Source organism: Silurus meridionalis, chromosome 18 (assembly GCF_014805685.1).
Source record: "Silurus meridionalis isolate SWU-2019-XX chromosome 18, ASM1480568v1, whole genome shotgun sequence".
Taxonomy (NCBI): domain Eukaryota; kingdom Metazoa; phylum Chordata; class Actinopteri; order Siluriformes; family Siluridae; genus Silurus; species Silurus meridionalis.
Window position 1 is genome coordinate 2,899,846 of NC_060901.1, and position 13,667 is coordinate 2,913,512.

At 41.3% G+C, this 13,667-nt stretch overlaps 1 protein-coding gene across 2 annotated transcripts in view; it reads left to right on the forward strand.

Moving 5' to 3' along the window:
* The first annotated feature begins 2,255 nt into the window (after positions 1-2,255).
* chst11 (carbohydrate (chondroitin 4) sulfotransferase 11) overlaps positions 2,256-13,667 on the forward strand; it is a 55,369-nt gene continuing 43,957 nt past the window's right edge. The window contains exon 1 of one of the 2 annotated variants that reach the window (XM_046874176.1): positions 2,256-2,520. In XM_046874176.1, the coding sequence (XP_046730132.1) occupies positions 2,403-2,520 (118 nt within the window). In that variant the 5' untranslated portion in view covers positions 2,256-2,402. The remainder of the gene's footprint in view (positions 2,521-13,667) is intronic. The other variant, XM_046874177.1, reaches the window with a different exon arrangement.

Here is a 13,667-nt window from a genome sequence, read left to right on the forward strand (position 1 = left end):
GTTGTGTTTTTATATGAATATGTGTACTTTAATGGTGAGTTTTGCATGGTTGCTACTTGGGACAGGATTAATTAGTAGGACTTCCTAAGCAAATAAATGTAATAAATGAATGAATGAATATGTATTGAAATGTGTGTGTGTGTGTGTGTGTGTGTGTGTGTGTGTGTGTGTGTGTGTGTGTGTGTGTGTGTGTATAGGGATGTGTTGATGTGTACTGTCTTTGTTTTAGTACTGTATGGACGAGCTTATTCTCTTAGCAGAGGGGGGTTTTTGTGTTGTGACTCCATGCATCGTCCCCTCTGACTCAGTCAGAATAGTTCACTCCAGGGACGGATCTAAACTCCAGGTTGCCAGATTGGAAACAAAAATGCATCATGTTATTATGCTTGTAACCTTGTCATGTATTTCGCTTTAATATATTATATAAATACAATATATTAACTAATTAATATATTAATTATTGACCTAATTTTGAATACATTTTTGTCTATGACTGTGTATTAAATTATTCTCAATAGTCCATTTTCTTCATTTCATAGCTTTTCTATAGAGCACTGCAGCGCCACCTAGTGTCTGTACACGTTGGAGGTTTTTATCCAATCGGATTTCAGCCGTCACATCACGTGCTGCTGTAGAAAGAGCAGGGTTTTTTTTTTAATCATAAACTTTACGTTACTTGAAGCTGTTGATGTAACCAACCGATTACGCCCCAACACGTTTCAGGTCCTTCGATTGGACGTTCAGAGATCGCACTAGTCAGATCTCCCAAACCGCATCCGTAGCAAACTGCACAAGCTCACATACGTTCATGTAGATTTAATAGCTGTTTTTTTTTTTCATTCCAGAAACTGACTTGGTTGCAGATTCAATTACAAGTGCATTTACTAGACGAACTTTTCAAAACAGTTTTGAATGAATCATTCATACTTTTGTGTTTTGCACAAAAAAACAGGCAGTTCCAGGCAGGTGTGAAATACACGGCACACCACTGCTGTTAGTACACGTTGAAGTAAAAATGGATTGCTGAGATTCTACTAAAAATATGTAAGCAGCGTTCGAGTCTATTATCAAATAGATGTAACATGACCAGGGGGGAAAAAACGATCACCTCTATTAGATTCGATTCGATTCGATTCAACTTTATTGTCATTACACATGTACAAGTACAAGGCAACGAAATGCAGTTTGGGTCTAACCAGAGTGCAATAACAGCAGTGCAGGATATATAGTTTTTGCATGATTTACATAAGTTAAATAGAATTTTACAGAGAAGAAGAGATTTACAGAGGAGGTAAACGGTGAACATAATATATTGCTATAACTATAAACAGAAAACAGGTATATATATACAATGGTAATAAGTTAATGGTGAGCAGCAATACAAAGAGAGCAGTGTGCAAATAAACAAAGTTTTGTGTAAACAGTCCATTAGTGCAATAACAAGGTGTGAGGTGAGAAATGAGCAGAGGAAATGCAAAATCCTACGTCCCGAATCCTGATCAAATCCTTACAGAGGATGTTCCTTGTAGATTTTAGATTGAAATAAATCTGGTTGAATGATACATCAGTTCTATACTTAAGATTTTGAATATATTTGAGATATTTCCCATGGTGCAACAAAATCCAACATCTTATCCTCTATATAATATAATATAATGCATGGATATGAAACGTTGTACATGTACGCAATTCACAGCAATAATTCCTATCCATTATCTCATTGTTACACTTTTACATTATATTAAGAAAACATCTGGTCTGAAATTGTGTTTGTGTGAAAATATTGTGCTGTTCTTTTTTTTTTTGTGTTTTTTTTTGCTTAAGACAAAAATCAGGACACACTTCTAATCATAACCCCACAGATTCAGTACATTGCTCAGTGATTTTTTATTCTTGGCAAATATTTTAGTGCAAATTTATTATAAGGAAACTTTCATTGTCATTATTTCTTTAATAGTTTGTAATTGTTATGTTAACGATGCTCCATAAAACACAAAAAAAAATCTATACATTATTTTATTTTTATTTTTATATACACGTTGTTCTGTAGTTATTAATACTATTTAAGTGAGATGTTCTGTCGTGAATGAAGTTTTATGGAGGAAAAGTCACAGTTTATGTCTAAATAAATTTACATTGTTCTGGCGATCGAATGAAGCCGGATGTCCATATATGGGCATCATGCCTACGTCACTTATAAGGAGGTGGATCTGTTGCATGGAACCGGTTGCAATCTGGCAACCCCACAGTGAGCAGCGAGCGAGCAGCAGCATCAGCATCAGATCGCGACTCAGACACACACACACACACACACACACACAGGCAGCACGCTGGTGCTGGTGGTCCCTGTCTCTGTGCGCGGTCTGTCCCCGTGTCCCCCCGTCTGTTCTCTCCGCCGAGCCATGAAGCAGATGCTGTTCGACCTGATGAGGATGAGCAGGATTTGCCGGATGGTCCTCGCCACATGTTTGGGATCTTTCATCCTGGTCATCTTCTATTTCCAAAGTATGTTTCAGCCAGGTAGGACCTTCTCACCCATGGCCCTTTTATTTATTTATTTTACGCGCGTCCACAATAATTTTTTGGGGTTTTTTGCTTGTTTTTTTTTTATCCATTTCTGGGTACCGGCCGCGGTCATGAGATATTCTGACATGTTCTTGAACCAAGATCTGGAGAAAGCGTGCACTGTGATCGGAAAGCGCGAGGCATCGAGACAGCTTTGCGCGCGCGCGCGCGTGTGTGTGTGTGTGTGTTTTGTTAGGGTTAGGTAGGACCCTTTGTCGCAAACGATACATTTGACGCGCATCCTTCACGCTCTTTCCATGGAATTGCGGGGCGGACAGAGGCGATTTTTTTTTTTATTAACCCCCCCCCAACCACCACCACCATCACCACCATCACCAACACTATCATCACCATCACTAACACCATCACCACCATCACCACCACCATCACCACCATCATCACCCACCATCACCAACACCATCACCACCATCACCAACACTATCATCACCAACACTATTATCACCATCACTAACACCATCACCACCACCTTCACCACCACCATCACCACCATCATCACCCACCATCACCAACACCACCACCACCATCACCATTAACACCACCACCATCACCACCATCACCATTAACACCACCACCATCATCAACACCATCACCACCACCACCACCACCACCATCACCATCACCACCGTCATCACCATCACCACCGTCATCACCCACCATCACCAACACCATCACCACCACAAGAGAGGAGAAGTGAAGAAAGAGAGAAAAACTGGAAGACAGGACGACCCCCCCCTCACTCCCGCTTCGCGCGCGCTTGTGCCCGTTAGAACCGTTATGGCCCGTGTAGGAAGTTCTGTAGAGACGGACAGACGGACAGAAGGTTAGAGTCTGACAGACAGCTAATGTAGAAAGCAGACGTGGAAATGAAACGAGCTCATTGCACATCTAAACAGCAGCAGGCAGACCGACACTGTGGAAACGGTGAGTCATTTCCACTGCCGGCTCAGTGCGCGATCTCACGGCTTTTAAAGTAACCCGTGTCCTGTTCAATCAATTAATCAATCAATCAATTAACCAGGAGCACAGGGTGATCAACTCCAATTGGAGTCAATACAGAAATCAGTATAGGAGTCAAAACAGGAGTCAGGATAGGAGTCAAAACAGGAGTCAGGATTGGAGTCAAAACAGGAGTCAGGATAGGAGTCAATACAGAAATCAGTATAGGAGTCAAAACAGGAGTCAGGATAGGAGTCAAAACAGGAGTCAGGATAGGAGTCAATACAGAAATCAGTATAGGAGTCAAAACAGGAGTCAGGATAGGAGTCAAAACAGGAGTCAGGATTGGAGTCAAAACAGGAGTCAGGATTGGAGTCAAGACAGGAGTCAGGATAGGAGTCAAAGCAGGAATCATATAGGAGTTAAAACAGGAGTCAGTATAGGAGTCGAAACAGGAATCAGTATTGGAGTCAAAACAGGAGTCAGGATTGGAGTCAAAACAGGAGTCAGGACAGGAATCAGGACATGAGTCAAAACAGGAGTCAAGAGAGGAGACAGGAGGTTTGATAATTCGTTGTTTAATGGTTTTCCTATATATAGTTACTCAATTTATGAGACGTTGTAGCTCAGTGTTTACATTCTGGGTAACTGATCAGTAGGTTGGGAGTTCAAGCCCCAGTGTTGCCATGTTGCCACTCTTTGGCCCTTGATCAAGGCCCTTAACCCTCTGTGCTCCAGGCGCTCTGTGTCATGTCTGACACCAGCTTCCTAACATCGCTGGAACTAAACTTTTATATTTACCTTCTCCATTTGCTCGATAAACTTCTCCAAAAATCAAAAGTCAGGAACTTCTCTTTCTCCAATCTGTATTCAAATGCAAAGCTTGATGAAGGACAAAACAGACCAAAAGTATCAGGACACCTGACTTTTTCAAACTGCACAAACTTTGAGACACGTAATTGTGTAGGACGTCCTTGAATGTGGTGTCATGAAATTTCCCTAGGAGACCCAAACCTGTTTCCAGAGCCAGCTCCATTAAGATGTGCTTTCCATGGCCTGGAGTAAAAGATCTCCTGATATACAACTCAACCCTTTAGAACATAATAAATGTAAATGCTGACTCCATCCCAATCTTCATAAATCTCACACAAATCTCCACGAAATCTAGATGAACATCCAGAAGAGCAGTGGTTGCATTTCTACACGTTTTTTAGATTTGAAAATTCTGAATGGTGTGTTTGCTTTGTTCCACCTGCTCGCATACTGTCTAGTGATTGTGCTGTGAGCGTAGACTCTGGATTTGCTACATTGAATTTGACTGCACTTTTCTACCTGGTGATACTTGTGTTTACTTGTGTCTTTCTCTTTGTCTGTTTTGTCTGTCTCTCCCACACACACACACACACACACACACACACACACACAAAGCCAACCAGACCGACCAGATATTCCTGTCAGATTGAAGACGCTGACGATTCATTGTGGCTCGGCTTAAAATCGCTGCTTTATACATTTCTGCATAATGATGGCGGATAAAAATCTAGAAAAACGCAGATGTGTGAGAAGGTTGAGGAACCAAAGCGAGGAGAAGCACACCAACCACCAGCTACCCATACACTATACAGGATGAAGATCCACGAGCGAAATATTTCTTCTGAGCAAAGTCCTTGCTTCATAAACGATACAGGCAAAAGGTTTTGGAACATCCTGTTCCACATTTGCCGTCATAATAAGCGCCACTCTTGTGGGAAGGTGTTCTTCAAGATTTTATGGAGATTTGTGTGGGATTTATTAAGACACGAGTGTGTTTGTGTGTGTTTGGGTCAGGTGTTGATATAGGTGAGGTGAAGATGGTTTGATGGTCAAGGTTCAGATCTATTTCAACTTTCAACTTTTAAATAATGAAAAAGTAAACCAATGAAGAAAACTTCTATTTGGAGAAGTGAGAAGGAGCAAATCAGCTTAATTGCAGTCAAATGGTTCCTCCCAAAGAGCTCTCCAGGAGAAACCCATTGAACAGCAATGGCCCCTGATCAAGGCCCCTAACGCACATGAAATATTGCTGAAATAAGTTCATCCAGGTGTCACAATGTTCCTCAGAGAAATTGATCTCGATGGATCTCTGATCAGAAGGTGATCATGAGGTGATCAAGCTCCTACAGATCCTCATTGATCCTCAACTGCTCAGTTGTATGAATGAGATAAATGTAAGTTTATGCCAAATGCTGTAAATGTGAATATTATCTTAAAGAATTATACATGACTCACACACACACACACACACACACACACACACACACACACACACACACACACACACACACACACCGTTGCTGTATAAAGTGTCCCCAAGTGCCCACTGAATTGTGTGATACAGCCAGGGACATGGAGTGGATTGACAACACTGTCCTTATTTGTTCAGCCGTGTTTAAATCTCCACCTGTGAGAAAGAGATGACGGAAGCACTGAGAGACAGAGGGTGGAGGAAGAGAAGTGGTCACCGGTCACTCCAGGAATGTGTTGGTTGATCTCGAAATTCCTCAGGCGTATGAACACGGAGCAGAGCGTAACTGTGAAAAGAACAGAAACACTTCGGATCTCAGATCGATTTCGAGCAGGTCGCTTAAACAGGTGTGTATAAACAGGACTCGTTTTTAAGAGGAAGTGGCTTAGAGATGACAGTTAACCACGTGCGATGGGGTGTGTGTGTGTGTGTGTTGTGATGCTTTTTTTAACGTGTATGCGTTCAGGAATTCCTGTTTGTGTAAGAATCATCATCTGCTGCAAGACACTGGCATGAGTAAAGTCTGTTTGGCTTTTAAAAGCAAATCCTCTCATTGTATTCCACAGTCAGAAGGACAATAGAGAGTGCGTGTGAGGAGGACTGTCCTTGTTGTGCATTTGGTGTGTGTGTGTGTGTGGAGTCATGTGCAGTAGTGTTTGGGCAACAGCCAGAGGCAATCCCACTGAGGCCTGCCTGACTTACTCAGGCTGATAGACTGAGACGGCTGGAATTCATTACTGGTAGCACAGGCTGACAAATGCACACACACACACACACACACACACACACACACACGCATAGGGTGTAGAAATGTCAGTAAAGGTGATGATAGAGATGCACTGATTTGTTATAATGGATTAATTCTAATGAGCAGTAGTTAAGTGCACATTCATATTTCGGCCGTAACGAAACTCCAGAACCTTCCGTCTGACGGAGGCTCACTGATGTCCTGAAATAGCAACGCAGCGATGTCAAAGCTACCACTTGTGCTATGTAGTCTGGCACGGACAAACAATCTGTTTCACGAACGATTTGTTCATTTCAAACGAGTCTTTAATCTGACTCAGAAGAGCGAGTCACCTCAAAAAGTGATTCATTCATTTTCTACTGGACGTGTTTGAGCAAAGCATCTTCGTAGGTTATGTGCAGGAAACCGAAATGAGTCGTTCTGACGCTTCTAGTCCGAGCCGTTTGTTCATTTATCATGTATAATCCCATATATATATATATATATATATATATATATACGCACATAAATTATTGGAACTATAGTCAAGGTTTGTGTATGTAGACATTTTGTGGGATCTGTTTATAAAAGAACTAAATGACTCAAAAGAAGATTCATTCATTTTGATTAACGAGATTCAAAGAGTCACTAAGATGATCCGATCTTCCCATCACTAACGGTCTGAAGAGTGACTTCGACCAATCAAATCTATAAATGTACACTTTATTTTCAGTGAAAATGTTCGTTTCTTCAAACATTCTGCTGAAATACTTTGCTGTGGATCTTCTAAAACTTGGTAAAGATGTTCTTGGAGATTCATTTTACGATCCAGTTTATCCCAGAGCAGTTCAGTAGGATTTCAGTGCGGTGACTGGGCACGACGTTCCATGATAGATATCACTCCAGACGTTTGTCTGCTCTTACAGAAACTTACAGAACTCAGATGTACGCTTCGGCTCATCGTCTTGTTGTACGGTGAAGTCTGATCTAATGAGCCACACTCAGACAAATTCACATGGTGTTGAAAGTGTGGAATAGGAGCCATGTTGGTGTAGTATTTCTTTCACTTTCCGGAAGATTCCCCGCTTCAAAACAACCCCAAATCATTAAGCTTTCACTTCCATGTTTAACTGTGGGGGTGAGGGAGTCTGATCACATCTTCTCTCTTGTTGAATCTGTGACAGATGGAATTCCTGATGAAGCCCACATTTAAAACTTTGTGAGGTCTCAAGTTCTCACTGAAATCAAAAGTCTCAGATATTCCTATCCTTGTAGACACAGTTGGTCCCTGCTAAGATAAAAATCATTAGACTTATTACTCAAGATCAGTGTTGACATCGGTTTGTTGCTTCAGCAATTATTTGGTGGAAAACTGCCATGTTTCGTCAACAAAACGACACCTGGGAACCTTCCTCGATGACACTGGAGCATCCAGAGCACGACCAAGAAGCAATTCATTATTCATCGTCTTTCCGTCTTCCACCGTATGCGATGCAGGATGAGGCTCATCAGAGCCGCCTTTTTGTAATGAACCGTCAATCACGTCATTTTACAGCGGGCCGGTTTTTATTGGTGAACATAAACTAACTGCGGTCGCAATGAATGGAGTCGTGTGTCAGGAATCTACTTCATAAAACCGTCGTGTGATCAGTGGACCGAGAGTCGCCGTGTCACTCATGGATTCAGGGTGAAGAGTAGAAAGTATGAAGGAGACACTTTTTTTAAATCAATTCGATTCAGTTTTTATATATAATTAATTATATAATAATAAATCATTACAACGATGTAATTTAAATTCATAAAATAATCTTGAAAATCTCCAGTGGTGACAGTGACAGGGAAAAGCTTCCTGAGATGGTGTGAGGAAGAAACCTTAAGAGGAACCAGATTTAAAGGGGAACCTCATCGTCATCTGGGATTCACCCAATGAAGATTCATTATTATTATCGCCAAGGAGTCAAAAACTCCAAAATGTTCTCATTACCCTGTAAATAGAAGCTACATGTGGAATAGGATGTTCATAAAACACAGCAATGTTCACAAAGTTTTGTCCATATGGTATAGATGATATGTCTGATAAATCTAATGATGAACAGACGTCTGGTGTCTTCCAGACGATGATGAGGTTCCCTTTTTAAATCTGGTTCCTCTCAAGGTTTCTTCAAGAAGTTTTTCTGCCAACTTATAAAGATATTTTTATGAACTTAAAATGTATTTACGTCTGGAAAACTGCCGTGGAACAATCTTCATCTCCATCGTGCTATTGAAAAATAAATAAAGGTTGTACAGCGAACGCTTCTATATCACTCCAATGCTCCATTATAACTAATGGCGAGGGTTTCGGAACGAGATCTCAGGGTCTGCTCGGTTCCTCTCCTCCGGTGCTATAACGAGCTTGCGTCTGTTATGTGTGACCTGCTGCGTCAGCTCGATCCTGCACGTCCTCGGCTCATTACGATGTCGGTTCGGTATCGCCGCACTCTCAGAGCGCTTATTGATGAGCATCGATTTGGCTCTGGAGGTGTTACGCTGGGTTGCTAATAGATTGTTACGGGGCTTGTTTCGGCCAGACCGCTTCCTGTTTGTAAGCTGTAGGGTTCAGAGGCACAGATTCGAGACATGAAAAAGGATCTCTACATATAACACGTGGAAGTTTGATAGTTTTCCGTCAGGAGATGAAAGTAGCAAGTGCTTCATGGAGTGTTTAATAGTAATAAATAATCATATTAATACATTTTATTCAAAGTTCTAACTTTTTGAACATCCCGTTCCACGTGGAGTCCCCATTTGCTGTTATAAAAAAACCTCCGCTCTTCTGGTGTACCACTAGATTTTGTGAAGATTGCTGGAGATTAATTCAGTCACAAGAGTGTTAGTAAAGTTAGGTACTGATGTAGGTGAGGTGAGGAGGCCTGGGGTGCAGTCAGCGTGAAAAAATCATGATGTTCAATAGGGGGTGGAGCTCTATAGCAGGTGATCTTCCACCAAATCCAACCCATGTAAAGCAGATCTTCCCCTCTGCACAGTCAGCATTTTAATTCATGTTTAATAGTCAGATCTCAAAAGCAGGTCATTGAAGATCTTCCTCCAAATCCAACCCATGTGAAGCAGATCTTCATGGAGCTGGCTTTGTGCACAGGGGCATCATGCTGGAACGAACATCTCAGACATGTGTGGCTCCAACTTTGTGGTAACAGTTTGTTGAAAACGGTGGGTGTCCCAATAGTCTTTGAAGAAGCTCAGGCTTTATTTGTCACATATACACTAAAAGAACAGCGAAATTCTTTTCTTCGTGTATCCCAGTTTGTTCAGAAGCTAGGGTCAGAGTGCAGGGTCAGTCATGATACAGCTCACATTGAGCACAGAGGGTTAGGGGCCTTGCTCAAGGGCCCCGAGAGTGGCAGTTTGGCGATACCGGGGTTGAACCGCCAACCTTCTGATCAGTAACCCAGAGCCTTAAACACTGAGCAACCACACCCCTATATAGCATATCATATAATATATAATATAATAATGAGAGCCGTTCAGGAAAGTGCTCGGATCAGATTGACGGGAATCCGATTGAAATCAGACTTTATTCAGAGGCAGACAATGTGTAGGAGATGTTATGTGTTGTTCAATGGCTTTAATAATCTCCCCATGGTTCCTTCTGTTAGATTTACACTCTGTGTGTGTGTGTGTGTGTGTGTGTGTGTGTGTGTGTGTGTGTGTGTGAATTTAAAAACCTGGGTGTTAGTGGACCTTAGGGAAGACATGTCTGACGCTTTAACGGCGGCTAAAGAAGAACTCTGGTGTGTGTGTGTGTGTGTGTGTGTGTGTGTGTGTGTGTGTGTGGGTTTGATCTATATTTCGTGTAGGTAATCGGCCATGTTTTCGATGCTTCATAAACCATTGTAGTGGCTGTTTCAGTTTTCCAGAATTAAAACTGAAAGGAGACAAAAGAAAGTGAAGACAATGTGAAAGAAATACGAGACATCACCATGGAAACTAGGGTGTATTAGGTGTCATGGTGGTGGGAGTGTGTACGTGTGTGTGTGTGTGTGTGTGTGTGTGCCAGAGTACATGTACATGCGCTGTACATGTGCTTCTTTTCCTACAAGAGCCTATGAAGGTGTGTTTGTGTGGGAGAACATAGACATGAGGTTCTTCTGGAGAGCTTCTGGAAACCCTTTTTTATTTGGTTGCTTTTTGACTGGGACGTTTTTTTTTTCATCGTTTTCATGAAAAATCTTTGTGTGTTACAGAAGACGACAATTTCTTAAAGCCCTTTTTAGCATTCGGAGCCGCAACTTCTGGGAAATTCTTCATGGTCTACAAAAATGAAATATGGTGTCCCACAAGGTTCTGATTTAGATCCACTATTGTTCAGACAATGTCTCCTGACATGTAATTTGCTTAGAAAAATAAAAATGAAAAATTAAGACAAAGACATAAAGGTCACTAAAGGTCACAATACACTAACTTCTAAGTTCTCATAAAACAGAGTTCTTGTTGTAGATCTTCTCGCAAATATGGCTACTGTTTTTATCCGAGAGCTTGATGGCAATAGAGTGAAAAAAGAAATTTGCGGTAGACACTGGTATAACAGGAAGAGTGTCTGGAATAGGTTTTCACATTGAGTCCCCATTTGCTGTTATAATAATCTCAATTCTTCTGGGAAGATGTTGTGCTGATGTAGGTGAGATGAGGAGGCCTGGGGTGCAGTTAGTTTTCCAGTTCATCCAAAATGTGTTGAACATGGTTGAGGGTCAACGCTCTATAGCCGGAGATCTTCCACTCCAAGCAGTCAGCATTCCAAATTCATTACGTTCAATCAGGTTGAAGTCAGATCTCTACAGGATCTTCAACTCCAACCCATGTACAGCATATCTTCATGGAGCTGGCTTTGTGCACAGGAACATTGAGCCTCCAACGTTGTGGTAACAGCTTACAGAAGAACCAGATATGACTGGAAATGTTTTGTCCTTTGCAAAAAATATATATATAGACAATGAGTGTACACTATAAATCACTATTGATGAAATTCAGTGCCAAATATCTAATTCCTGATTGTAACATCATACACAACTTCTCTGTAGTAGATGTTATTAATAGTATTTAATAAATGCGTGGCATCAGTGGCATCCTAAAACCACATCAAGTGCACTCTTTGTTCGCTTTTTACTTATACCACAATTTGATCTTGCCAAATCCTGCCCACTAGCGTACTCCTCTATTACATGGCATCTATCAGCTGGGGAGGGTGAAAACAAACACGTTCTTGCTTGGAGACACGTGTTGTGTTACAGAGCAGCATAAAACCCGTGGAGCAATCACACGTGTTTTCATTGTGAAAAATGATCTCCAGTTCTTCCGTTTTTTGCTCTGAGTTTATTTCCTATAATCCCTGATAAAGGCTTCAGGGTACTGCTTTTAAATAATAGGCAGAATACTTTCCTGATTAGTCAATTTTCTTCAACCTTTAGATTACTGGTACAGACCTCCACCTATAGCAGGAGACCAGAGTCAGTAGAGGAAACTAGTGATGGTACATCGGCATAAAAGTTAACAATGTGATGCATCGATTAAATACAGTTTGGCATTGGATGCGTCGTTTTTAAAAGATTTGCGTCTAAAAACCAGATTTATTTCCATCTAATTATTAGTAGATGCGCTGTACTTTTATTATGTAGAAAGTGACCAATCATTTGTGACCAGTTTTTAAAATATAGATCGATTTCTCGTCCCTTAACCAGAGACCGAGGCGTGTCCAGAGTCGCATAGAATACAGATTAACATGGCAGAGGTAGAGCTGTAACTTCCTGCAGACACAACAGGAAAAGAACGTGTTTGTGATAGGCCATGTGTTGTTTGAAGCATGCCAGAAGGTTCTTAAGTAAATTGATGACTTGGTGTCTGTCTGAAGCAAAGAAATAAACATTAACTATCTGCACCATGTGGAATTGCAGAGCATCGTATTATTTTTTCAGTGCATCGAATCGCATTGTGTTGAATTGAATAAAAATCGGTAGCTGCTTCACGTGTATCTTAGTGTATTGTATCATTGGGAATGTAACGAGATGCAAATCGCAGAGCACCGCTCTGACATGTAGCAGACGTGTATCTTCAATATAATGCTAGTAGCATAGAGCTGGAATAGGTCCAGTCAGGAGTCACGACGTTCTTCAGTTAAATTTACTAGGGGGAAGAGGTGATTGAGATGGTGGATTTCTGATCAGTAGGTCGTCAGTTCAAATCCCATTAGCTAAGCTGCCACTGCTGGGCCATTGAGCAAGGCTCTTAACCCTCAGCTGTTCAGTTCAGTATAAATGAGATAATTGTGAGTTGCTCCAGATAAGGGCGTCTGCTAAATGCTATAAATGTATTTACGTAATTGTGAATTGCTTAGCGTTGCCATATTGACATTTCAGCAAAGTCTTCTAAGCCTGACTGAGAACGGTCAGTACGACGCCCAAGATTTGAGAATTCACAGTAGAAAAACAGGTTCCCTCAGCTTTCTAGGTACATTCAAGTTGACTGGCTGATTGCTAGCGCTTTGACCAGGTGTTTAGAGTGCTGGCCAGGTGTGCTGAAGGAATGTTATGCTATCCATATTTTGCAAAACCATTTCGCTTAGGTGAAGGTGCTGGTAGACCCAAATAATTTCAGTTCAGTTTCTAGAGCGCTTTTATAATGGACATTGTCTCCAAGCAGCTTTACAGAGATAAGGTTATAATATATATTATAAGGTTGTATAAAACAATGTGTACTTTTAGCGCCTATTAGTTTGTTCCTTATAATTGTTCATCATTAATAAACGAGCGCATTGGAGAGTGTGGTGAGGCAGAAACTCCTTGAGATGGCATGAAGAAGAAACTAGACTCAAAACTGAAACCCATGACCTGTGGTCCTGAGCCATTGTAGTGGACTGGTGATATTAATTACGGTCCAAATCCATCCTCAGGTTCTTGAGTTGCTCAGTTACTTTATGGATCTTTAGGCTGAAGATGTGGAACCATCAGAGAGTCTCTAATTGAAGAGAACTCCATCCAGAGGTAGGGTGTCAGGATGAACCGGGCAGATCCGAGGAGAAGAAAAGGAAAGGAGAATTGGTCACTGATACCTCAGGAGCATGTTTAACTGAGACCCAAAGAT